Source organism: Oncorhynchus tshawytscha, linkage group LG25, assembly GCF_018296145.1.
Source record: "Oncorhynchus tshawytscha isolate Ot180627B linkage group LG25, Otsh_v2.0, whole genome shotgun sequence".
NCBI classification, from domain to species: domain Eukaryota; kingdom Metazoa; phylum Chordata; class Actinopteri; order Salmoniformes; family Salmonidae; genus Oncorhynchus; species Oncorhynchus tshawytscha.
In genome coordinates, this window is record NC_056453.1 from 30,137,095 (window position 1) to 30,163,367 (window position 26,273).

The following is a 26,273-nucleotide window of genomic DNA, read 5'->3' on the forward strand; positions in this document are numbered from 1 at the left end:
TGTGTGTGTGTGTCTATGCGTGCTTGTGTGTGTCTATGCGTGCTTGTGTGTGTGTGTGTCTATGCGTGCTTGTGTGTGTGTGTGTCTATGCGTGCTTGTGTGTGTGTGTGTCTATGCGTGCTTGTGTGTGTCTATGCGTGCTTGTGTGTGTGTGTGTCTATGCGTGCTTGTGTGTGTCTATGCGTGCTTGTGTGTGTCTATGCGTGCTTGTGTGTGTGTGTGTCTATGCGTGCTTGTGTGTGTGTGTGTGTGTCTATGCGTGCTTGTGTGTGTCTATGCGTGCTTGTGTGTGTCTATGCGTGCTTGTGTGTGTCTATGCGTGCTTGTGTGTGTCTATGCGTGCTTGTGTGTGTGTGTGTCTATGCGTGCTTGTGTGTGTGTGTGTGTGTCTATGCGTGCTTGTGTGTGTCTATGCGTGCTTTTGTGTGTCTATGCGTGCTTTTGTGTGTCTATGCGTGCTTTTGTGTGTCTATGCGTGCTTGTGTGTGTGTGTGTGTCTATGCGTGCTTGTGTGTGTCTATGCATGCTTTTGTGTGTCTATGCGTGCTTGTGTGTGTCTATGCATGCTTTTGTGTGTCTATGCATGCTTTTGTGTGTCTATGCATGCTTTTGTGCGTCTATGCATGCTTGTGTGTGTTTATATGTGTGTGTGTGTGTGTGTGTGTGTGTGTGTGTGTGTGTGTGTAGGACATGCTTGCTTTTCCCCCCCAGTTGACTCTAAAAGGTCACATACTGACCCATCAGGCATGAAAAAACCATCAGCACACAGCACAACCTGTACATCTAACAGAATGCCAATAACATGGCAGCCATTTTGAGCGGTTATCTTGGTTCACTGGTCATTGCCATGCGTTCAAAGCTCACAAAGGTCTTCAATGTTTCATCTGAATTTTTCTGACCTTGGATTGACTGCCTGGACCTTGAAATGACAGTAAATGTTACGACTGTAGTAGTTCTTGTAATGTCATTGCTGTTGACAATGTCTCTCTATCCGTTCAATGCATTTTTTTTAGCAAAAGTTGGGTAAATGTTTTTGCAAATGAAAAAAGGTGTGTAAATGGTGTCTTAGGAGAGGGCAGCCTGCCGTCAACTGCAGAGGTAGACCAAGTAGTTTTCTATACTTGAAGGTGAGAGTTATGGGTATAAAGCATGGCAGCATGCCCCCCAGTAGTGTTATATATAGCCAGCTGCTGTTTGTGTGTGTGTGTGAATGTGTGTGTGTATGTGAGACCAGAACACTGTGCTAATTAATAACCAGTGGTTTTCTCTGGAGATGCATTTGAATATTCATAGAAAACTTGATCATTGAGACAACTGCTGCTAGTGACAGAGACAGATACCCGAACAATAATGGCTGAAACGGAGAGAATGGAATGGCATTAAACACATGGGAACTATGTGTTTGAAATATTTGATACCATTCTACTGATTCCGCTCCAGCCATTACCAGGAGCCCGTCCTCCCCAATTAAGGTGCCACCAACCTCCTGTGAAATACACAACGAGTAACAATAACGTGGCTATATACACAGGGTACCAGTACCGGGGTCGATGTGCAAGGGTACAAGGTAATTGAGGTAGATATGTACATATAACTAGAAATAAAATGACAGATAATGAACAGTAGCAGCAGTGTATGTGATGAGTCAAAAATGTTAGTCAAAAAGGGTCAATGCAGAAAGTCCTGGTAGTTATTGGTTAATTATTTAACTAACTGTTTAGCAGTCTTATGGCTTGGGGGTAGAAGCTGTTCAGGGTCGTATCGGGACTTTTCATTTGTATTCAATGTGATTTGAAAGCACTTCGAATTGTCCTCTAATACCTGATAAAATGAATGAACGAGCAATGAGGGGAGGAGGATAAGAGGGGAAGAGGAGGTGAATCAGTGATGGAATGCTAGAATATGCTGTCTTCCCGGGACTGTGGCTGTTGGAGCTGCTGCACATCTGGAGCTTCTCCATGTACCTTGGGGGAAGAACTTAATAGAACCCCTCCCTGCCTCAACCCCATCACAACTCCCCCTCCCCTCCCCTTCCTGCTTCAACCCCATCAGAGCCCCACTTCCCCTCCCCTCTCTGCCTCAACCCCATCAGAGCCCCACTTCCCCTCCCCTCCCTGCCTCAACCCCATCACAACTCCCCCTCCTCTCCCCTTCCTGCTTCAACCCCATCAGAGCCCCACTTCCCCTCCCCTCTCTGCCTCAAACGCATCAGAGACCACCTCCCCTCCCCTTCCTGCCTCATCCCCTTCACAGCTCCACCTCTCTCCCCTCCCCTTCCTGCATCAACCCCATCAGAGCCCCACCTCCCCTCCCCTCCCCTCCCCTCCCCTCCCCTCCCCTCCCCTCCCCTCCCCGCCACAACCCCATCAGAGACCACCTCCCCTCCCCTTCCTGCCTCGACCCCATCAGAGCCCCACTTCCCCTCCCCTTCCTGCCTCAACCCCATCAGAGCCCCACTTCCCCTCCCCTTCCTGCCTCAACCCCATCAGAGCACCACTTCCCCTCCCCTTCCTGCCTCAACCCCATCAGAGCCCCACTTCCCCTCCCCTTCCTGCCTCAACCCCATCAGAGACCACCACCCCTCCCCTTCCTGCCTCAACCATATCAGAGCCCCAGCTCCCTTCCTCTCCCTGCCTCAACCCATCACAGCCACAGCTCCCTTCCTCTCCATGCCTCAACCCCATCACAGCCCCAGCTCCCTTCTTCTCCATGCCTCAACCCCATCACAGCCCCAGCTCCCTTCTTCTCCCCGCCTCAACCCCATCACGGCCCCAGCTCCCTTCCTCTCCCTGCCTAAACCCCATCACGGCCCCAGCTCCCTTCCTCTCCCTGCCTCAACCCCATTACGGCCCCAGCTCCCTTCCTCTCCTCTCCCTGCCTCAACCCCATCACTGCCCCAGCTCCCTTCCTCTCGCTGCCTCAACCCCATCACAGCCCCAGCTCCCTTCCTCTCTCTGCCTCAACCTCATCACAGCCCCAGCTCCCTTCCTCTCCCTTCCTCAACCCCATCAGAGCCCCACTTCCCCTCCCCTTCCTGCCTCAACCCCATCAGAGACCACCACCCCTCCCCTTCCTGCCTCAACCATATCAGAGCCCCAGCTCCCTTCCTCTCCCTGCCTCAACCCATCACAGCCACAGCTCCCTTCCTCTCCATGCCTCAACCCCATCACAGCCCCAGCTCCCTTCTTCTCCATGCCTCAACCCCATCACAGCCCCAGCTCCCTTCTTCTCCCCGCCTCAACCCCATCACGGCCCCAGATCCCTTCCTCTCCCTGCCTAAACCCCATCACGGCCCCAGCTCCCTTCCTCTCCTCTCCCTGCCTCAACCCCATTACAGCCCCAGCTCCCTCCCTCTCCTCTCCCTGCCTCAACCCCATTACAGCCCCAGCTCCCTTCCTCTCCTCTCCCTGCCTCAACCCCATTACAGCCCCAGCTCCCTTCCTCTCCTCTCCCTGCCTCAACCCCATTACAGCCCCAGCTCCCTTCCTCTCCTCTCCCTGCCTCAACCCCATTACAGCCCCAGCTCCCTTCCTCTCCTCTCCCTGCCTCAACCCCATTACAGCCCCAGCTCCCTTCCTCTCCTCTCCCTTCCTCAACCCCATCACAGCCCCAGTTCCCTTCCTCTCTCTGCCTCAACCCCATCACAGCTCCACCTCCATTCCTCTCTCTGCCTCAACCCCATCACATCCCCAGCTCCCTTCCTCTCCCTTCCTCAACCCCATCACAGCCCCAGTTCCCTTCCTCTCTCTGCCTCAACCCCTTCACATCCCCAGCTCCCTTCCTCTCCCTTCCTCAACCCCATCAGAGCCCCACTTCCCCTCCCCTTCCTGCCTCAACCCCATCAGAGCCCCACTTCCCCTCCCCTTCCTGCCTCAACCCCATCAGAGCACCACTTCCCCTCCCCTTCCTGCCTCAACCCCATCAGAGCCCCACTTCCCCTCCCCTTCCTGCCTCAACCCCATCAGAGACCACCACCCCTCCCCTACCTGCCTCAACCATATCAGAGCCCCAGCTCCCTTCCTCTCCCTGCCTCAACCCATCACAGCCACAGCTCCCTTCCTCTCCATGCCTCAACCCCATCACAGCCCCAGCTCCCTTCTTCTCCATGCCTCAACCCCATCACAGCCCCAGCTCCCTTCTTCTCCCCGCCTCAACCCCATCACGGCCCCAGCTCCCTTCCTCTCCCTGCCTAAACCCCATCACGGCCCCAGCTCCCTTCCTCTCCCTGCCTCAACCCCATTACGGCCCCAGCTCCCTTCCTCTCCTCTCCCTGCCTCAACCCCATCACTGCCCCAGCTCCCTTCCTCTCGCTGCCTCAACCCCATCACAGCCCCAGCTCCCTTCCTCTCTCTGCCTCAACCTCATCACAGCCCCAGCTCCCTTCCTCTCCCTTCCTCAACCCCATCAGAGCCCCACTTCCCCTCCCCTTCCTGCCTCAACCCCATCAGAGACCACCACCCCTCCCCTTCCTGCCTCAACCATATCAGAGCCCCAGCTCCCTTCCTCTCCCTGCCTCAACCCATCACAGCCACAGCTCCCTTCCTCTCCATGCCTCAACCCCATCACAGCCCCAGCTCCCTTCTTCTCCATGCCTCAACCCCATCACAGCCCCAGCTCCCTTCTTCTCCCCGCCTCAACCCCATCACGGCCCCTGATCCCTTCCTCTCCCTGCCTAAACCCCATCACGGCCCCAGCTCCCTTCCTCTCCTCTCCCTGCCTCAACCCCATTACAGCCCCAGCTCCCTTCCTCTCCTCTCCCTGCCTCAACCCCATTACAGCCCCAGCTCCCTTCCTCTCCTCTCCCTGCCTCAACCCCATTACAGCCCCAGCTCCCTTCCTCTCCTCTCCCTGCCTCAACCCCATTACAGCCCCAGCTCCCTTCCTCTCCTCTCCCTGCCTCAACCCCATTACAGCCCCAGCTCCCTTCCTCTCCTCTCCCTGCCTCAACCCCATTACAGCCCCAGCTCCCTTCCTCTCCTCTCCCTGCCTCAACCCCATTACAGCCCCAGCTCCCTTCCTCTCCTCTCCCTGCCTCAACCCCATTACAGCCCCAGCTCCCTTCCTCTCCTCTCCCTGCCTCAACCCCATTACAGCCCCAGCTCCCTTCCTCTCCTCTCCCTTCCTCAACCCCATCACAGCCCCAGTTCCCTTCCTCTCTCTGCCTCAACCCCATCACAGCTCCACCTCCATTCCTCTCTCTGCCTCAACCCCATCACATCCCCAGCTCCCTTCCTCTCCCTTCCTCAACCCCATCACAGCCCCAGTTCCCTTCCTCTCTCTGCCTCAACCCCATCACAGCGCCAGCTCCCCTCCTCTCCCTTCCTCAACCCCATCACAGCCCCAGCTCCCCTCCTCTCCCTGCCTCAACCCCATCACAGCCCCAGCTCCCTTCATCTCTCTGCCTCAACCCCATCACAGCCATACAGCACATAAAGAGAGAGAGGATAGAGAGAGAGAAAGAAAGAGATGTGCACAGCTAAGCAGCTGTTCGCTCCAGAGCCCTCAAAGGGATACTTTCTGAAGCATCCATTTTTTATGTACGATCGCTTACTGTGACAGATACACATGTGTACAGGCTACAGTACAGCCACAGTAGTGGCACGATGAGCTCACAATGAGAGAGAGAGAGAGGAAGAGGGAGAGGGAGCTTGGAACATTATCAGGAAGGAGGGAACAGTGTATCATGATGCAACAATATCTAATTACTGCACAAGATGAGTCTTCAGCATGTAGACCACCTGACGTGGAGTTTAAAGCATTGCTGGGACATACAGAATTGACTCCTGTTGCCTGGATATTAAAATCCTGAGTTTCAATCATTCACTATCTACTTTTGCAATTTGATGGAAAGATGTTGTTGTGTGAGCTGTTTTTTGTGTATGATTGCGTTGCCTTCATAGTCATACATTGAATAACAACATCCCTTCCTTCCTTACACCACAGACAGGCAAACAAAACAACCAGTAGTTCTCCTGTTACACTATTTATATTTCAGTGAGAGATTTGATGTTACGGCTTCTTCCTCCTTCAGAGATCCGGGTCCTTACAGCTTGTCTTGTGAGGTGGACTAGAAAGGTTTGTGGAGAAGCAAGAACAGAAGACTGATCCTGTAGCCTGGAAGATAAGGAAGCATAAGGAGCACAACACGCCTCACGTGTACAGTTGCCGATGTGGAAAGACAACTGGGACCTTTTGGGAGGCAGAGGAGAGGAGAGAAAGGGAGGCAGAGGAGAGGAGAGAAAAGGAGGAGAGGGGAGGGTTGGAGAGAGGAGATGAGAAAAGAGAAGAGAGGAGGGTTGAAGAGAGGAGAAGAGGGGAGGGTTGGAGAGAGGAGAAGAGAGGAGATTAGAAGAGAGGAGGGTTGGAGAGATGAGAAGAGAGGAGGGTTGGAGAGAGGAGATGAGAAGAGAGGAGAGGACGTCTCATTTGGATGCACTTAATTAGCCAGGCTGATTGATTTGATGACGGTGGCAGGGTGGGCTGGGAGCCTGGGACAGAGTGGAGGGGAGCAGCAGGGCCAAACTCACTGGACTGTGAAGGAGGCTAACGTTCCGGTCGATATTTACACTTTAATAACAACATTAAAGGAAGGCTCAGTGAAGAAGACTCTCGTTCTGTCTGTCTATTGTTCTCTCATTCTTTCTCTGTCTCAATCTCTCTCTTTTTCTGTTTCTTCCATTCTCTCTCTCTCTCTCTCTGTCCCTCTTTCTTTCTTCCTTTTATTTTATTTTTAATTTTACATTTTTGGGGGGTTTACAGGCCAGAGTGGACACCACATGTCAACAATTACGTCCTGTTGTTCAGTTGGAGTCTGTCCAGTAGTGCCATGATCTGCTTAAATATCACTGGTCACCGAGGCTACTTATAAAAACGTTGTGCAGCACTTGACTGGACTTTTGTTTATTATATCTTATTTTAAGCCAAATTAAGGCCAGTATTCTATCCATAGCACAACACGCTAGACAGCCGACACTGCAGTTTTTAAAGGTAATTTCTAATTGAGTTGACGTATACAGCGTTTTACTGTGAATGCAATCTCAGCGAATGCGGGAGCATAGCGTTTAAAAGCTGCATTGTGTACAACTCACGATTGGACTGAATCCCAGCCCAACAAATTTCAGATAGGCTGAAGATGTATTTTCATGCAAATTCATGTTTTGTGTCAAAGCTATTACTACGGCTTACTACAGATTGTATAGTAATGTGGTTGACGACTAATTTTCACAAGCTTGCGTACTAACGAATATGCACTGCTTCTGTGACTACACACATGCTAATTGTCAACCTGAATGCGTATTGATGAACTGAAATACATTATCTATCAGTATAATTAGAATTGCCTGCTTTATCTGACCATTTGCTAACAGAATTTTCATTTGGTGATGTCTCACTTTAGCCAGGATTCTACAGTCACTCTGTGATTGCATGCTAATTGTCAACCTTATACTAATTGGCAACCAAATTAATCAATGTGTATTGATCAAATGAAATACATTCTTTATCATTAAAATGAGCTTTTTCTGTTTTCGTTTACATTTGCTAACAGACTTCTCAAAGCTTTCGCTCATACTGCATTCCCAGAATGAACATTGACCACTCCGTAATCCTCACCATACAATTCTGTCATCTGAATTCAAACCAAGCGCCTCCCCAGAGGATTAGTTGTACCAGTGTGGTATATGTTCATGGCAGCTTCATCATGACAGTACGGGATACAGAGCAGAGCCTGGGGGAAACCCATCATTTACCTGAGGAAACATTCAATTGTTTTCTTTACATCAATCACACACACATGCATGAAAGCAAGAAGGCGTACACGCATTCACTCACTCTCTCACACACACGCACACAGTAGTATTTGGGATTATTTCCCCAATCAGTCATCAATCAGAAGACACACCTCCTGTTTCCAATACCCAATCACATTCCCTTTCCCTTGGTTTAAAAACCCATTCAGTTGTTTTCTCTTGAGCTCAATCTCTCTGTCTCTCTCTCCATCTCTATTTGTATGCAGAGATTTTGGTTTTTGCAACTACATTTCTCTTTGTCCATTATCCTGTGAGTATTGTTTTGTTATGGTGTTTGACTGTTTGTTTGATGGTGGGAAAGGGGGTACCAAGACAAGTTGCCCATGGGCATACACTATCCGTAGGTAAACTTTGTCTAAATACACTAGTTAGAACTGCTAGCTGTTGTTGAAGCAGGTAGACTAGCTTAGGGGTGCTTATGATTTCTTTCCTTGGGTCCAGCTCAGCCCCTTTTCCCGCTCTCCTTTACCATGTGTTTAAAAATATCCCCCCCCCCCTAGACTGCCGGGCCAAAGGGATTCGTCACACACACACACATTACCATTGAGTCCTTTACATCAATCATACCATGCTTCCTAATTTCCTGTGCCTGTACTTCACTTACTAGATAACTGTGTTGGTGGTTTATGTATGCAAACTAGATTACGTATCGATTATTTATGTTAACAGCTCCATGCCCTTCATGCTCCCACGACCACATGGAACACTAGTAGACTTTTGGTATCGGCAATGAATCTCTTCATAAATCCTGTGTGGGTCAGAGCGATGCCAAAGACATGGGTTCAATTCCCGCAAGGATCATGCACATGCTAAAGAGAAATGCACTCACTGTACTGTGTCTTTAGATAAGAGCATGTGCAAACTGGCATACATAATTCTAGCATTACTCTTGGCATTCCCCATAGATCTATTCCTAAAGTATTGACATGGCTACAGTATCTAGTGGCATCTGACCACAGAGCAAAACTGTAGCTGTTTTCCTGAACATATGCCTGCATTGTGTAGTCTGTAAGTCAACCCATTACTCTAGTGTGTGGTAATATGCAATACAAGCGTCCTGATGATTGTGATGTATGATAGATAATGTTCCATTTCCTGCCAGAGGTTCCAGTTGCAACAGTTCCAAGAGGGGCTCCAGTAGTGTAGACATATGGCATCACAAGTAGGCTATTATCAATCTGGCTCAGACAATACACCTTATCTTGCTACCTAGTGAGACACAACTCTCTTTAAAGGGCCAAGAGATAAAGATACATTTTATTTCCTAACACTGACCAACTCTCACTGTGCTCAAGCTTGACATAAGTACATAAAAAATGTGGAAGCTTATCAGTGCGCGTCACATTTATGCAACCCTTTGTACTGGTATAGTCCTGCAGAGAAGGCTTAGATCGGCAGGAATGTCAGTTGGGGTCTTTACTTTCACAACTATGTTATAAATGTAGCAGAGATGTCCCCTGCTTTGCTGTGCTGTAATCTTGTCAGCCATTTGACAACAAGACCCTATGGCCACCTTAGACTACAGTAATCTCTGTTAATTAAAAGGAGCGATCTAAAATTCAAACAATAAAGCAAATTAATGGCTGTATCACATCTGCTCCTGCCACACCCCATAGTGACCATACGGTGTCTGCTTGACCTGCTTGACCTGCAGCCATTCCCCAGTACTCTTTCTCTCTCTCTCCCCCTCCCTTTCTGATTGTGTGGTTGGAAACAGGTGTGCTGGAGTCGGAGCAGATCCCTACCAGCTGCAACTCATTCCATTATCAAGACCTCTACAAACTCAGTCCTGCCACTTCCACTCTGCCAAATCGTAATCTCTGCTTCTAGCCATAATTATTCAAGATCCTGTTAGCCTGCTGTACCGGGTTTCCCTGCCTGACGCTGTTTATCCTCTCACTGCAGTTTTTCCACTCTGGCTCCTGTCTCCTGTTCCACACCTCATCACCCTGCTACCTTGTTCTGGACCCACCACTCCCTTGGATTCCGATCCAGACCTGTTTCCTCTGTCCAAACCCAGCTCACTCCAACCTCAGCCTCCACTTCTGGTTTCTTACAACTCATCTGAGCTTCGCTGCATCTGCACTTCATCTCTCCCTGTGTGCAAAAAATCTTGTTTCATTCATCCCTGTTTCCTGGTCTGAGTCTGCTCTTGGGTTCTGCTGCTCTGCCTGACAGTGACCCAGATGGCCCCTTTCGCAATGTTGAGCATATTGTCACTGTCTGATAACCTGTTTGGGGTAGGGGGCAGCATTTTCACTTTTGGATAAATAGTGTGCCCAAACTGAACTGCCTCCTACTCTGTCCCAGATCCTAATATATGCATATTATTAGTATTGGATAGAAAACACTGAAGTTTCTAAAACTGTTTGAATCATGTCTGAGTATAACAGAATTTATTTGGCAGACGAAACCCCGAGGACAAACCATTCAGATTTTTTTTTTTTTAAGTCACTGTCTTTTCAAGTTTTTTTTCGTGGGGAATGCAGAATTCTAATTGACTTTCCTGCAGTTCCTACCACTTCCACTGGATGTCACCAGTTTGTAGAACTTGGTTAAGGTTTTTCCTTTGTGTAATGTAGAAGTACCATTGCTCAGAACGAACGTCACTTCATGTGAACCTTTCGATAGAGGTGTGTAACCAGAAAAGTAGCGTCAGTTTGTTTTGCTGCTGTATTGAACACCGATCATCCCGTCTTCAATTTGATTTATATACATGTTTAGAAATACCTAAAGTAGTTTGAAATGTTTTGGCAAAGTTTACAGGTAACTTTTGAGATGTTTTGTTGCGTAAGTTGTAAGTGTTATTTTTTTTTGGATCAAACTCTCCAAATAAATGGAAATTTTGGATATTTATCGACAGAATCATATGGAGTCCAGAGCACAGCTGGGAGCTGGGCGGGTCTATAACAGGCAGCAACAGTGATGAAACCTTGGCAAACATTTTGTTACAATGTCCACAATCTAAGCTAGATGCCCTCAATCTCACACATTATCAAGGAACCCACCAGGTACAACCCTAAATCTGTAAACATGGGCACCCTCATAGATATTACCCTGACCAACTTGCCTTCGAAATACACCTCTGCTGTTTTCAATCAGGATCTCAGCTATCACTGTCTCATTGCCTGCATCCTCTATGGGTCCGCGGTCAAACGACCACCTCTCATCGTCAAACGCACCCTAAAACACTTCTGCGAGCAGGCCTTTCTAATCAACCTGGCCCGGGTGTCCTGGAAGGATATTGACGACATCCCATCAGTCGAGGATGCCTGGTCGTTCTTTAAAAGTAATTTCATCACCAGCTTAAATAAGCACACCCCTTTCAAAAAGTGTAGAACTAAGAACAGATATAGACCTTGCTTTACTCCAGACCTGACTGCCCTCGACCAGCACAAAAACATCCTGTGGCCGACTGAACTAGCATTGAATAGTCCCCGTGATATGCAACTTTTCAAGGGAGTCAGGAAGCAATATACACGCTAGAGGTCGACCGCTTAATCGGAATGGCTGATTAATTAGGGCCGTTTTCTTAACAATCGTTCTTTTTGGGTGCCGATTTGCCATTTTTTTTATTTTTTTATACCTTTTATCAAGTCAGTTAACACGTTCTTAAATTCAATGACGGCCTAGGAACGGTGGGTTAACTGTCTCATTCGGGCAGAACGACAGATTTTCACCTTGTCAGCTCGGGGGATCCAATCTTGCAACCTTACAGTTAACTAGTCCAACGCAATAACGACCTGCCTCTCTCTCGTTGCACTCCACAAGGAGACTGACTGCCTGTTACGCGAATGCAGTAAGCCAAGGTAAGTTGCTAGCTAGTTAAACTCATCTTAAATCAATCATAATCACTAGTTAACTACACATGGTTGATATTACTAGATATTATCTAGTGTGTCCTGCGTTGCATATAATCTGACTAAGCATACAAGTATCTAAGTATCTGACTGAGCGGTGGTGGGCAGAAGCAGGCACGTAAACATTCATTCAAACAGCACTTTCGTGCGTTTTCCCAGCAGCTCTTAGTTGTGCGTCAAGCATTGCGCTGTTTATGACTTCAAGCCTATCAACTCCCGAGATGAGGCTGGTGTAACTGAAGTGAAATGGCTAGCTAGTTAGCGTGCGCTAATAGTGTTTCAAACTTCACTGGCTCTGAGCCTTGGTGGTTGTTTCCCTTGCTCTGCATGGGTAACGCTGCTTCGATGGTGGCTGTTGTCGTTGTGTTGCTAGTTCGAGCCCAGGGAGGAGCGAGTAGCGGGACAGAAGCTATACTGTTACACTGGCAATACTAAAGTGCCTATAAGAACATCCAATAGTCCAAGGTTAATGCAATACAAATGGTATAGAGGGAAATAGTCCTATAACTACAACCTAAAACTTCTTACCTGGGAATATTGAAGACTCATGTTAAAAGGAACCACCAACTTTCATATGTCCTCATGTTCTGAGCAAGGAACTGAAACGTTAGCTTTCTTACGTACTTTCTTCTCCAACACTTTGTTTTTGCATTATTTAAACCAAATTGAACATGTTTCATTATTTACTTGAGGCTAAATTGATTTTATTGATGTACAGTGCCTTGCGAAAGTATTCGGCCCCCTTGAACTTTGCGACCTTTTGCCACATTTCAGGCTTCAAACATAAAGATATAAAACTGTATTTTTTTGTGAAGAATCAACAACAAGTGGGACACAATCAGGAAGTGGAACAACATTTTTTGGATATTTCAAACTTTTTTAACAAATCAAAAACTGAAAAATTGGGCGTGCAAAATTATTCAGCCCCCTTAAGTTAATACTTTGTAGCGCCACCTTTTGCTGCGATTACAGCTGTAAGTCGCTTGGGGTATGTCTCTATCAGTTTTGCACATCGAGAGACTGACATTTTTTCCCATTCCTCCTTGCAAAACAGCTCGAGCTCAGTGAGGTTGGATGGAGAGCATTTGTGAACAGCAGTTTTCAGTTCTTTCCACAGATTATCGATTGGATTCAGGTCTGGACTTTGACTTGGCCATTCTAACACCTGGATATGTTTATTTTTGAACCATTCCATTGTAGATTTTGCTTTATGTTTTGGATCATTGTCTTGTTGGAAGACAAATCTCCGTCCCAGTCTCAGGTCTTTTGCAGACTCCATCAGGTTTTCTTCCAGAATGGTCCTGTATTTGGCTCCATCCATCTTCCCATCAATTTTAACCATATTCCCTGTCCCTGCTGAAGAAAAGCAGGCCCAAACCATGATGCTGCCACCACCATGTTTGACAGTGGGGATGGTGTGTTCAGGGTGATGAGCTGGGTTGCTTTTACGCCAAACATAACGTTTTGCATTGTTGCCAAAAAGTTCAATTTTGGTTTCATCTGACCAGAGCACCTTCTTCCACAGGTTTGGTGTGTCTCCCAGGTGGCTTGTGGCAAACTTTAAACGACACTTTTTATGGATATCTTTAAGAAATGGCTTTCTTCTTGCCACTCTTCCATAAAGGCCAGATTTGTGCAATATACGACTGATTGTTGTCCTATGGACAGAGTCTCCCACCTCAGCTGTAGATCTCTGCAGTTCATCCAGAGTGATCATGGGCCTCTTGGCTACATCTCTGATCAGTCTTCTCCTTGTATGAGCTGAAAGTTTAGAGGGACGGCCAGGTCTTTGTAGATTTGCAGTGGTCTGATACTCCTTCCATTTCAATATTATCGCTTGCACAGTGCTCCTTGGGATGTTTAAAGCTTGGGAAATCTTTTTGTATCCAAATCCGGCTTTAAACCTCTTCACAACAGTATCTCGGACCTGCCTGGTGTGTTCCTTGTTCTTCATGATGCTCTCTGCGCTTTTAACGGACCTCTGAGACTATCACAGTGCAGGTGCATTTATATGGAGACTTGATTACACACAGGTGGATTGTATTTATCATCATTAGTCATTTAGGTCAACATTGGATCATTCAGAGATCCTCACTGAACTTCTGGAGAGAGTTTGCTGCACTGAAAGTAAAGGGGCTGAATAATTTTGCACGCCCAATTTTTCAGTTTTTGATTTGTTAAAAAAGTTTGAAATATCCAATAAATGTCGTTCCACTTCATGATTGTGTCCCACTTGTTGTTGATTCTTCACAAAAAAATACAGTTTTATATCTTTATGTTTGAAGCCTGAAATGTGGCAAAAGGTCGCAAAGTTCAAGGGGGCCGAATACTTTCGCAAGGCACTGTATTATATTAAGTTAAAACAAGTGTTCATTTAGTATTATTGTCATTATTACAAATATTTTTTTTTTAAATCAGACGATTTTAATCGGTATCAACTTTTTTGGTCCTGCAATAATCGGTATCGGTGTTGAAAAATCCTAATCAGTCGACCTCTAATACACTCAGTCTGTCAGGAAAGCAAAGGCTAGCTTTTTCAAACAAATTTGCATCCTGTAGCCCTAACTCAAAAGTTTTGGGACACTAAAGTCCATGGAGAATAAGAGCACCACCTCCCAGCTGCCCACTGCATTGAGGCTAGGTAACACTGTCACCACTGATAAATCCACGATAATCGAGAATTTCAATAAACCTTTCTCCTCTCCTGGCCATGCTTTCCTTCTGGTTACCCCAACACGGGCCAACAGCTCTGCACCCCCCGCAGGTACTTTCCCAAGCCTCCCCATTTCTCCTTCACCAAATCCAGATAGCAGATGTTCTGAAAAAGCTGCAAAACCTGGACCCGTACAAATCAGCTGGGCTAGACAATCAAAATCAAATCAAATCAAATCAAATTTTATTTGTCACATACACATGGTTAGCAGATGTTAATGCGAGTGTAGCGAAATTTTAAGCTTGTGCTTCTAGTTCCGACAATGCAGTAATAACGAGCAAGTAATCTAACTAACAATTCCAAAAAAAACTACTGTCATACACAGTGTAAGGGGATAAAGAATATGTACATAAGGATATATGAATGAGTGATGGTACAGAGCAGCATAGGCAAGATACAGTAGATGATATCGAGTACAGTATATACATATGAGATAAGTATGTAAACCAAGTGGCATAGTTAAAGTGGCTAGTGATACATGTATTACATAAGGATGCAGTCGATGATATAGAGTACAGTATCAACGTATGCATATGAGATGAACAATGTAGGGTAAGTAACATTATATAAGGTAGCATTGTTTAAAGTGGCTAGTGATATATTTACATCATTTCCCATCAATTCCCATGATTAAAGTGGCTGGAGTAGAGTCAGTGTCATTGACAGTGTCATTGACAGTCTCCTTGCTGTCCCCAGTCCACCTGGCCATGCTGCTGTTCCAGTTTCAACTGACCTGAGCCCTAGGACCATGCCCCAGGACTACCTGACATGATGACTCCTTGCTGTCCCCAGTCCACCTGGCCATGCTGCTGCTCCAGTTTCAACTTCCACCTGACTGTGCTGCTGCTCCAGTTTCAACTGTTCTGCCTTATTATTATTCGACCATGCTGGTCATTTATGAACATTTGAACATCTTGGCCATGTTCTGTTATAATCTCCACCCGGCACAGCCAGAAGAGGACTGGCCACCCCACATAGCCTGGTTCCTCTCTAGGTTTCTTCCTAGGTTTTGGCCTTTCTAGGGAGTTTTTCCTAGCCACCGTGCTTCTACACCTGCATTGCTTGCTGTTTGGGGTTTTAGGCTGGGTTTCTGTACAGCACTTTGAGATATCAGCTGATGTACGAAGGGCTATATAAATAAATTTGATTTGATTTGATTTGATTTGTTGGCAGTAGCCACTCAATGTTAGTGGTGGCTGTTTAACAGTCTGATGGCCTTGAGATAGAAGCTGTTTTTCAGTCTCTCGGTCCCAGCTTTGATGCACCTGTACTGACCTCGCCTTCTGGATGGCAGCGGGGTGAACAGGCAGTGGCTCGGGTGGTTGATGTCCTTGATGATCTTTATGGCCTTCCTGTAGCATCGGGTGGTGTAGGTGTCCTGGAGGGCAGGTAGTTTGCCCCGGTGATGCGTTGTGCAGACCTCACTACCCTCTGGAGAGCCTTACGGTTGAGGGCGGTGCAGTTGCCATACCAGGCGGTGATACAGCCCGCCAGGATGCTCTCGATTGTGCATCTGTAGAAGTTTGTGAGTGCTTTTGGTGACAAGCCGAATTTCTTCAGCCTCCTGAGGTTGAAGAGGCGCTGCTGCGCCTTCCTCACGATGCTGTCTGTGTGAGTGGACCAATTCAGTTTGTCTGTGATGTGTATGCCGAGGAACTTAAAACTTGCTACCCTCTCCACTACTGTTCCATCGATGTGGATGGGGGGTGTTCCCTCTGCTGTTTCCTGAAGTCCACAATCATCTCCTTAGTTTTGTTGACGTTGAGTGTGAGGTTATTTTCCTGACACCACACTCCGCGGGCCCTCACCTCCTCCCTGTAGGCCGTCTCGTCGTTGTTGGTAATCAAGCCTACCACTGTTGTGTCGTCCGCAAACTTGATGATTGAGTTGAGGCGTGCATGGCCACGCAGTCGTGGGTGAATAGGGAGTACAGGAGAGGGCTCAGAACGCACCCTTGTGGGGCCCCAGTGTTGAGGATCAGCGGGGAGGAGATGTTGTTGCCTACCCTCACCACCTGGGGGCGGCCCGTCAGGAAGTCCAGTACCCAGTTGCACAGGGCGGGGTCGAGACCCAGGGTCTCGAGCTTGATGACGAGCTTGGAGGGTACTATGGTGTTGAATGCCGAGCTGTAGTCGATGAACAGCATTCTCACATAGGTATTCCTCTTGTCCAGATGGGTTAGGGCAGTGTGCAGTGTGGTTGAGATTGCATCGTCTGTGGACCTATTTGGGCGGTAAGCAAATTGGAGTGGGTCAAGGGTGTCAGGTAGGGTGGAGGTGATATGGTCCTTGACTAGTCTCTCAAAGCACTTCATGATGACGGATGTGAGTGCTACGGGGCGGTAGTCGTTTAGCTCAGTTACCTTAGCTTTCTTGGGAACAGGAACAATGGTGGCCCTCTTGAAGCATGTGGGAACAGCAGACTGGTATAGGGATTGATTGAATATGTCCATAAACACACCGGCCAGCTGGGCTGCGCATGCTCTGAGGGCGCGGCTGGGGATGCCGTCTGGGCCTGCAGCCTTGCGAGGGTTAACACGTTTAAATGTCTTACTCACTTCGGCTGCAGTGAAGGAGAGACCGCATGTTTCCGTTGCAGGCCGTGTCAGTGGCACTGTATTGTCCTCAAAGCGGGCAAAAAGTGTTTTAGTCTGCCTGGGAGCAAGACATCCTGGTCCGTGACTGGGCTGGGTTTCTTCCTGTAGTCCGTGATTGACTGTAGACCCTGCCACATACCTCTTGTGTCTGAGCCATTGAATTGAGATTCTACTTTGTCTCTGTACTGGCGCTTAGCTTGTTTGATAGCCTTGCGGAGGGAATAGCTGCACTGTTTGTATTCAGTCATGTTACCAGACACCTTGCCCTGATTAAAAGCAGTGGTTCGTGCCTTCAGTTTCACACGAATGCTGCCATCAATCCACGGTTTCTGGTTAGGGAATGTTTTAATCGTTGCTATGGGAACGACATCTTCAACGCACGTTCTAATGAACTCGCACACCGAATCAGCGTATTCGTCAATATTGTTATCTGACGCAATACGAAACATCTCCCAGTCCACGTGATGGAAGCAGTCTTGGAGTGTGGAGTCAGCTTGGTCGGACCAGCGTTGGACAGACCTCAGCGTGGGAGCTTCTTGTTTTAGTTTCTGTCTGTAGGCAGGGATCAACAAAATGGAGTCGTGGTCAGCTTTTCCGAAAGGGGGGCGGGGCAGGGCCTTATATGCGTCGCGGAAGTTAGAGTAACAATGATCCAGGGTCTTTCCACCCCTGGTTGCGCAATCGATATGCTGATAAAATTTAGGGAGTCTTGTTTTCAGATTAGCCTTGTTAAAATCCCCAGCTACAATGAATGCAGCCTCCGGATAAATCGTTTCCAGTTTGCAGAGAGTTAAATAAAGTTCGTTCAGAGCCATCGATGTGTCTGCTTGGGGGGGGATATATACGGCTGTGATTATAATCGAAGAGAATTCTCTTGGTAGATAATGCGGTCTACATTTGATTGTGAGGAATTCTAAATCAGGTGAACAGAAGGATTTGAGTTCCTGTATGTTTCTTTCATCACACCATGTCACGTTGGCCATAAGACATACGCCCCCGCCCGTCTTCTTACCAGAAAGATGTTTGTTTCTGTCGGCGCGATGCGTGGAGAAACCCGCTGGCTGCACCGCTTCGGATTGCGTCTCTCCAGTTAGCCATGTTTCCGTGAAGCAGAGAACGTTACAGTCTCTGATGTCCCTCTGGAATGCTACCCTTGCTCGGATTTCATCAACCTTGTTGTCAAGAGACTGGACATTGGCAAGAAGAATGCTAGGGAGTGGTGCACGATGTGCCCGTCTCCGGAGTCTGACCAGAAGACCGCTTCGATCTGGACCCTCTCTTTCTAAAATTATCCGCCGCCATTGTTGCAACCCCTATTTCCAGTCTGTTCAACCTCTTTCGTATCGTCCGAGATCCCTAAAGATTGGAAAGCTGCTGCAGCCATCCCCCTCTTCATAGGGGGTGACACTAGACCCAAACTGTTAAAGACCTATATCCACCCGGCCCTGCCTTACTAAAGTCTTTGAAAGCCAAGTTAATAAACAGATCACTGACCATTTACAATCCCACCGTACCTTCTCCGTTGTGCAATCCGGTTTCCGAGCTGGTCACGGGTGCACCTCAGCCACGCTCAAGGTACTAAACTATATCATAACCGCCATCGATAAAAGACAGTACTGTGCAGCCGTCTTCATTGACCTGGCCAAGGCTTTCGACTCTGTCAATCACCTTGGTTTCTCAAATGACTACCTCGCCTGGTTCACCAACTACTTCTCAGACAGAGTTCAGTGTGTCAAATCAGAGGGCCTGTTGTCCGGACCTCTGGCAGTCTATATGGGGGTACCACAGGGTTCAATTCTCGGGCCGACTCTTTTCTCTGTATATATCTTTAATGTCGCTCTTGCTGCGGGTGATTCCCTGTTTCACCTTGCAGACAACACCATTCTGTATACAGCTGGCCCTTCTTTCGACACTGTTAACAAGCCTACAAATGAGCTTCAATGCCATACAACACTCCTTCCGTGGCCTCTAACTGCTCTTTAACGCTAATAAAACTAAATGCATGTTTTTCAACCGTTCGCGGCCCACCCCCGCCCGCTGAACTAGCATCAATACTCTGGACGGTGCTGACTTAGAATATGTGGACAACTACAAAGACCTAGGTGTCTGGCTAGACTGTAAACTCTAATTCCAGACTTATATTAAACATCTCCAATCCAAAATTAAATCTAGAATAGGCTTCCTATTTTGCAACAAAGCCTCCTTCACTCAAGCCACCAAACATACCCTCGTAAAACTGACAATCCTATCAATCCTTTGGAGATTTCATTTACAAAATAGCCTCCAACACTACTCAACAAACTGGACGCAGTCTACCACAGTGCCATCCATGTTGTCACCAAAGCCCCATATACCACCCACCACTGCGACCTGTATGCTCTCGTCGGCTTGCCCTCACTACATATTCGTCGCCAGACCCACTGGCTCCAGGTCATCTAAGTCTTTGCTAGGTTAAGCTCCGCCTTATCTCAGATCACTGGTCATGATAACAACACGCTCCAGCAGGTACAGTTGAAGTCAGAAGTTTACATACGCTTAGTTTGGAGTCATTAACTCGTTTTTCAACCACTCCACATATTTCTTGTTAACAAATTTATAGTTTTGGCAAGTCGGTTTAGGACATCTATCAATTTTTCCAACAATTGTTTACAGACAGATTATTTCACTTATAATTCACTGTACAATTTGTGGATCAGAAGTTCACATAGCCTAAGTTGACTGTGATGTTAAACAGCTTGGAAAATTTCAGAAAAAGATGTCATGGCTTTAGAAGCTTCTGATAGGCTAATTGACATCATTTGAGTCAATTGGAGGTGTACCTGTGGATGTATTTCAAGGGCTACCTTCAAACTCAGTGCCTCTTTGCTTGACATCATGGGTAAATCAAAATAAATCAGCCAGGGCCTGAATAAAACAATTCTAGACCTCCAAGTCTGTTTCATCCTTGGGACCAATTTCCAAAGGCCTGAAGGTACCACGTTCATCTGTACAAACAATAGTACGCAATTATAAACACCATGGGACCACACAGCCATCATACCGCTCAGGAAGAATACGCGTTCAGTCTCCTAGAGATTAACGTACTTTGGTGCGAAAAGTGCAAATCAATCCCAGAACAAAAGCAAAGGACCTTGTGAAGGTGCTGGAAGAAATGGATACAAAGGTATCTATATCCAACCGCAAAAACGAGTCCTATATCGACATAACCTCAAAGGCCACTCAGCAAGGAAGAAGCCACCGCTCCAAAACCACCATACAAAAGCCAGACTACGGTTTGCAACACATTGGGACAAAGATCAAACTTTTTGGAGAAATGTCCTCTGGTCTGATGAAACAAAAATAGAAATGTTTGGCCATAATGACCATCGTTATGTTTGGAGGAAAAAGGGGGATGCTTGCAAGCTGAAGAACACCATCCCTACCGGGAAGCACGGGTGTAGCAGCATCATGTTGTGGGGGTGCTTTGCTGCAGGAGGGACTGGTGCACTTCACAAAATTGATGGCACCATGAGGATCGAAAATTATGTTGATATATTGAAGCTACATCTCAAGACATCAGTCAGGAAGTTAAAGTGTGGTCTCAAATGGGTCTTCCAAATGGACAATGACCCATAGCATACTTCAAAAGTTATGGCAAAATGGCTTAAGGACAACAAAGTCAAGGTATTGGAGTAGCCATCACAAAGCCCTGACCTCAATCCTATAGAACATTTGTTGGCAGAACTGAAAAAGTGTGTGTGAGCAAGGAGGCCTACAAACCTGATTTCAGTTATTCCAGCTCTGTCAAGAGGAATGGGCCAAAATTCACAATTCATTATTGTGGGAAGCTTGTGAAAGGCTACCCGAAACGCTTGACCCAAGTTAAACATTTTTAATGTAATGCTACCAAATACTAATTGAGTGTATGTAAACGTCTGACCCACTGGGAATGTGATGAAAGAAATAAAAGCTGAAATCATTCTCTCTACTATTATTATTACATTTCACATTCTTAAAGTGGTGATCCTAACTGACCTAAGACAGGGATGTTTTACTAGGATTAAATGTCAGGAATTTTGAAACTGATTTTAAATGTTTTTGGCTACGGTGTATGTAAACTTCCGACTTCAACTGTATATCTCACTGGTCATCTCACAAGACAACACCTCTTTGGCCACCTTTCCTTCTAGTTCTCTGCTGCCAATGACTGGAACTAATTTCAAAAACTTAACTTTAAACATCAGCTATCTGAGCAGCTAAACGATTGCTGCAGCTGTACATAGCCCATTCAATCTACCTTCCTCATCCCCATATTGTTTTTATTTACATTTCTGCTCATTCGCACATCAGTATTTATACTTGCACATCTATCACTCCAGTGTTAATTTCTAGCCTACCTGGTGAAATAAAAAATGTAATAAAAATCAGACCGCAACGATGTGAGACTTTGATTATCTTGTTGTAAAGCTGTGAGTCTCAAGGGAAGAGAAGCATCATGCTGTTCAGAGGCCAGGTACTGTAGAGCTCAGAGTAGACCAAGCCATTTGTCACAGTCTGCTAATGTGTTTACCATGGAAGACACCACTTCCCCCTTTAGCTCCCCTGGGGAGTAGCAGCCTAGCCTTGGTCTGGCCCTGCAGTCTGACTTACTCCCACTTGGTCTCCAAGCTGCCTCTCTTATTCCTACATGGTCCCCCTCAGGGGCAGATTGGCCATCTGACAATTCTGTCAACTGCCAGATGGGCTGGACATTTTTTGTTGTTGGGTGGGCTGACATACACAAAAACATGTTTTTTTATATAAAAATAAAACCATGAAAAAGGTATCATGGCTGGTGTTAAGATGTTTTGTCATTTTTTCCCCCCGCAATTTCGCGATTGTTATACCAATCTATAATGAGCCTTTGGCTGATCAGTCGGCAATGGCCGGCCCCCATGCCAAGATAAGCTGGCCCGGTTTTCTGATAGACTGAGATGAGGTCACACAAACTCATTCAAAGGGATCGGGCGTCACTGTTTAAGCCAGGTAGGCAAGTTGAGAACAAGTTCTCATTTACAACTGCGACCTGGCCAAGATAAAGCAAAGCAGTTGGACAATACAACAACACAGAGCTACACATGGAATAAACAAAACATACAGTCGAAGCAAGTCTATATACAGTGTGTGAAAATGAGGTAAGAAAAGGGAGTTATGGCAATAAATAGGCCATGGTGGCGTAAATAAGAATTTGTTCTTAACTGACTTGCCTAGTCAAATAAATAAATGTAAATACATAAAAGTAAAATGCAGCATTAGCAAAGAGACCAGATCCGACTCTGTCATCAGTTAGACAGCCAAGATCAAGGGTAGTAAAAAACAAAGTGTGCCTATAAATGTAGAAAGAGGATATTCTACATTGTCACCTCACTCAAAACATCCTATTACTTTGGGAGGCTAAAACCATGATTTGGTTAAACAGTAAAGTGCATTATCCTCATGATTTATGTAATGAAAGTGTCTGCCCTGTGCCCTTTCTGGGGCCTGTTGCTCTGATAAGCGAGCCACTTTGCTGTCCTCACATGTGCTCGAGAGAAATGCATTCTGATCATATAACATTTCAAATGCGGGAAAACACATCTCTTTGTTATGTGTCAGCACTACTGCCTGAATCAGGTTGTGTGTATGGCTAGTGGGGGAGTGACGTCCCCAGTGATGTGGGCTGGTGTGGATAAAATTCAGGGCCATATTCTTGTCCCAGTCGGCCCCTGATGTAAGTTGAAAACATTGTTAAAAGCCCTGTTTGTGTGTTTGTGTAACCAGTTGCACAGGCTTTTGTAGTTACGTTTCCTAAATAATAATTCCTGATTGAATGAACTTATGAGACACGCTGAGAAAACGCATCATTTTAAGTTGGCTGAAACTTTTGCCTAAGTTTTCTCTAGTGAAGTTTGGGCCATATAAAGATGTTTGGTTCAGGTAACACTTTGACCGAAATGTAAGTCAACTAAAAAAGACTGGAATCAGTGACATTAAGGTCTTTGTCTCTCCTTTTCTCCCTCTTTCGATCTCCATCTCTTTATCTTCATCTCGCTCTCGTGTTCTTTCTTTCTTTCTCTCTCTCTCTTTTTATTTCTCTCGCTCTCTGTTAAGCGTGATATACCAAACCTTATGCAGATTGTAAACAACCTCAGGGCCTCCCTCCTACTTGAGCCTAACATTCTTCTCCTGCCAATCACTTATAATTGGATAAGCAACAGAAAAACATGGACAATTTATTAATAATTTCAAATAAAAATAAGACCCTATGGGATATCAAAGTAAACAGGCACACACAAACACAACGAGACAATATGTGTGTGGTTGCTATTAGATAGTCAACAGACAATGTGCTCTTTCTAACTTCCTTTACCAGGCCACCGACTGTAATGCACCCATCTGTCACTGGTAACTTTTCCATATGCAGCAGCAGTGTCAGACTCCCTCAGACACCCCTCAGCCAGCCATATTTATTAAGCAACATCCTACCCTCCCATACGCTTCAATACTCTTCCACCTCTATTTTAAGAGTCAAGGTGTTTCCATGACAACTCAGAGGTGAGGTGTGGGCATCACGGGTATGTTGCTGGTGTTTATTTTAAGGTCTAGCCACAAAGTCTGGATTTTGAAACAAGAAAATATGAGAGGAATCGGAAACAACAACCAATCATCCTTGTCAAACTGAAAAACTCGCTCTCTGAAAACATTAAACTGATTGAAACAATGATGGATAAATGACAGTTGTGGAATGTGTGTGAAAAGGTCAAATTAGGGGGTATATCTGTCCTGTTTCACACATGTACAAGTGTGTAACCTGCGAAATAATGTTTTTTTTTGCAGACACCCTCGTCCGAGTTAGGGTTGGCCGGGGTTCTTAACTGACTTGCCTGGTTAAATAAAGGTTAAATAAAAAATATAAAATGGGGACACAACCAGGGATCAGCCATTATGGACAGTAACCCTGGACTCAAGGACAGATTGACAGAGACTTCACCTAGTCAGCTTCAACTAGCAACCTTTGGTTGCTGGCCCAACGCTCTAACAGCTAGGCTATCTGCCGTGTCTGTGTGTGTGTGTGTGTGTGTGGACATGTTTAACTATACTTGTGGCGACCAGAACTCCTCATGGCCTAGACTGAATCCCTAGCCGCGTCCTCAAAGCTTGTGGCAGACCAGGTGGTTTGATCTTGACGTTTACACAGATCAGACACAGACAGATTCAAGGGTGTTAATTTAAAGCAATAAAGGAAAAGAAAAGAAACAGGGCTCTCTTCCAGGTTACCGCCTCCTGGGCTCTGAGGAATGCTGTCTCCTCTAGGGTAGAACACCGAGCCCCTTGGCTCTAGTAGACTGTGAGGACATCTATCCGGTAACAACCTCTCACTATCTCCAACCCTCCTGTGTGCTGCCCTCCTGGCAGCTTTATGGGCCCCGTATGGTTAGAGAGCAATCAGCACCTTGATTACTCACCAACCTCAAAACGCCACAATTATTCCTGGCCGTACCTGTCGAAACCTGGCACGTCCAGCAGAGGGAGCCTGCGCCGCGTGATGTAGACTCCGTCTGTCACCAGGCCTCATTGAGTCTCCCCCTGGTGTCTTGTCTTCCCCCCTCCCCTTCGCCTTGTCGGGGAGGGGGCGGTCGTCAGTGCGATGTGCGTCTCCCTTCTCGTTGAAGGGACAAAACCACCTGGTGACTCGATCGTTCGTGTCCTTTCCGCTGGCCATCGAGACCAGGGGAGCATGGTCTGTGACCAGGGTGAAGTGGGTGCCCAACGGGTAATACTTAAGACTGTTGAGCGCCTACTTCACCGCTAGACACCCTTTCTCGACAATCAAGTACATATTTTCTCTGGGTATAAAGTTCCGGCTCATGTACATGATGGGCTGTTACGTGGATGCTACTCCATGGAGACCGAACAGGAGGACCCGGTATTGGTATAAGCCGTCCGGTGTCGAATCTTCTCCTGGGAGGAGGCTGCCAAGGGTACCTGCCAATATTCCTTGGTCAGGTCCAGGGTGCTGATGTACCGGGCCTTTCCCAACCGGTTGATGAGCTCATCCACCCTCGGCATGGGGTAGGCGTCAAACAAACTGATGTTGTTCACCCCCGAAATTCATTGCAGAACGCAGACTATCATCCGTTTAGGCACCAACGCGATGGGGCTGCACCATGCGCTGTGGGACTCCTCAACGACTCCCATCCTCAGCATAGCCTCCACGTCCTGCTTCACAGCCTTCCTTCGCGCCTCAGGGATCAATGAGCTGCCAGAGCACTTGTTTCTAGGCCTGTCTTAGGTCCTCATTGCTCGGGACCACCACTGGTTTTGTCGACATCCCGGGTTTTGACCACACCACAGCAAAGGCTGTACTCACGTGCCACCTCTTCAATAGGTTCACTTGATAAATCTGAGGTTTTCGTCTCCCCAACTGCCGTACACGGTAATTTACGGGTCCCAGCTTCTCTGTCACCTCGTATGGCACGTGCCATGTTGCCAGGAACTTACATTCTGTTGTAGGGGGTTAAAATTAACACCGTTTTACCCACATGGAACTCTCTGGGCTGGGTACCCCGATTGTAGACCTTGGCTTGGGAATACTGGGGCTTCTTCATATGTTCCCTTACCACTGGCCATATGGCTGTCATCCGCTCCCTCATCATCTCTATGTGTTCCACCACGCATCGTAATGGGGCTGGCTGGGCTTTCCACACCTCCTTGATGAGATCAAGTAGGTTGTGTGGTCTCTTCCCGTAGAGCAGTTCAAAAAGAGAGGCCTGGGGCACTTCTCGGTTTGAGAACATTAGGGGAAGTAGTAACTGGTCCCAGTTATTCCTGTCCCCCTCGATGACCTTCCGCAGCATTTGTTTGAGCAACTTATTGAACCGTTCGACGTGCCAATCCGTCTGGGGATGAAAGACAGAGGTCCAGATCGGCTTTATCTGTAGGAGAGCACACAAATCTTTCATTAGTCTGGACATGAACTCGATACCTTGGTCGGACAGGATCTCATTTGGGATGCCCACCCGGCTGAAGAGGTGGAATAGCTCCCGGGCGATTCCATTGGAGATGGCCGCCTATGTGGAATGGCCTCGGGATATTGGGTTAATCTACTATTACAAGGATATAACAGTGTCCTCTGGCCATTTTTACCAGGGGCCCCACTATGTCCACGGTGATGCGTTCAAATGGCACTCCAATGATCGGTAGGGGAACCAGCGGGTTACGGAAGGGTGCTTTTGGGGCGGTGATTTGACACTCCTGTGAGCAGCGGCAATAGTCTTCCATGGCGATCCATTCCTGAG

General features: G+C 47.0%; 1 protein-coding gene across 1 annotated transcript; it reads left to right on the plus strand.

The window, feature by feature from the left end:
• The first annotated feature begins 1,550 nt into the window (after positions 1–1,550).
• Positions 1,551–24,752, plus strand: LOC121840866 (leucine-rich repeat extensin-like protein 5). The gene is made up of 4 exons (XM_042306316.1): positions 1,551–1,560; positions 2,371–3,291; positions 3,806–4,687; positions 24,544–24,752. The coding sequence occupies exons 1-4, from the start codon at positions 1,551–1,553 to the stop codon at positions 24,750–24,752; spliced, it is 2,022 nt and encodes a 673-aa protein (XP_042162250.1).
• Positions 24,753–26,273: the final 1,521 nt, after the last annotated feature.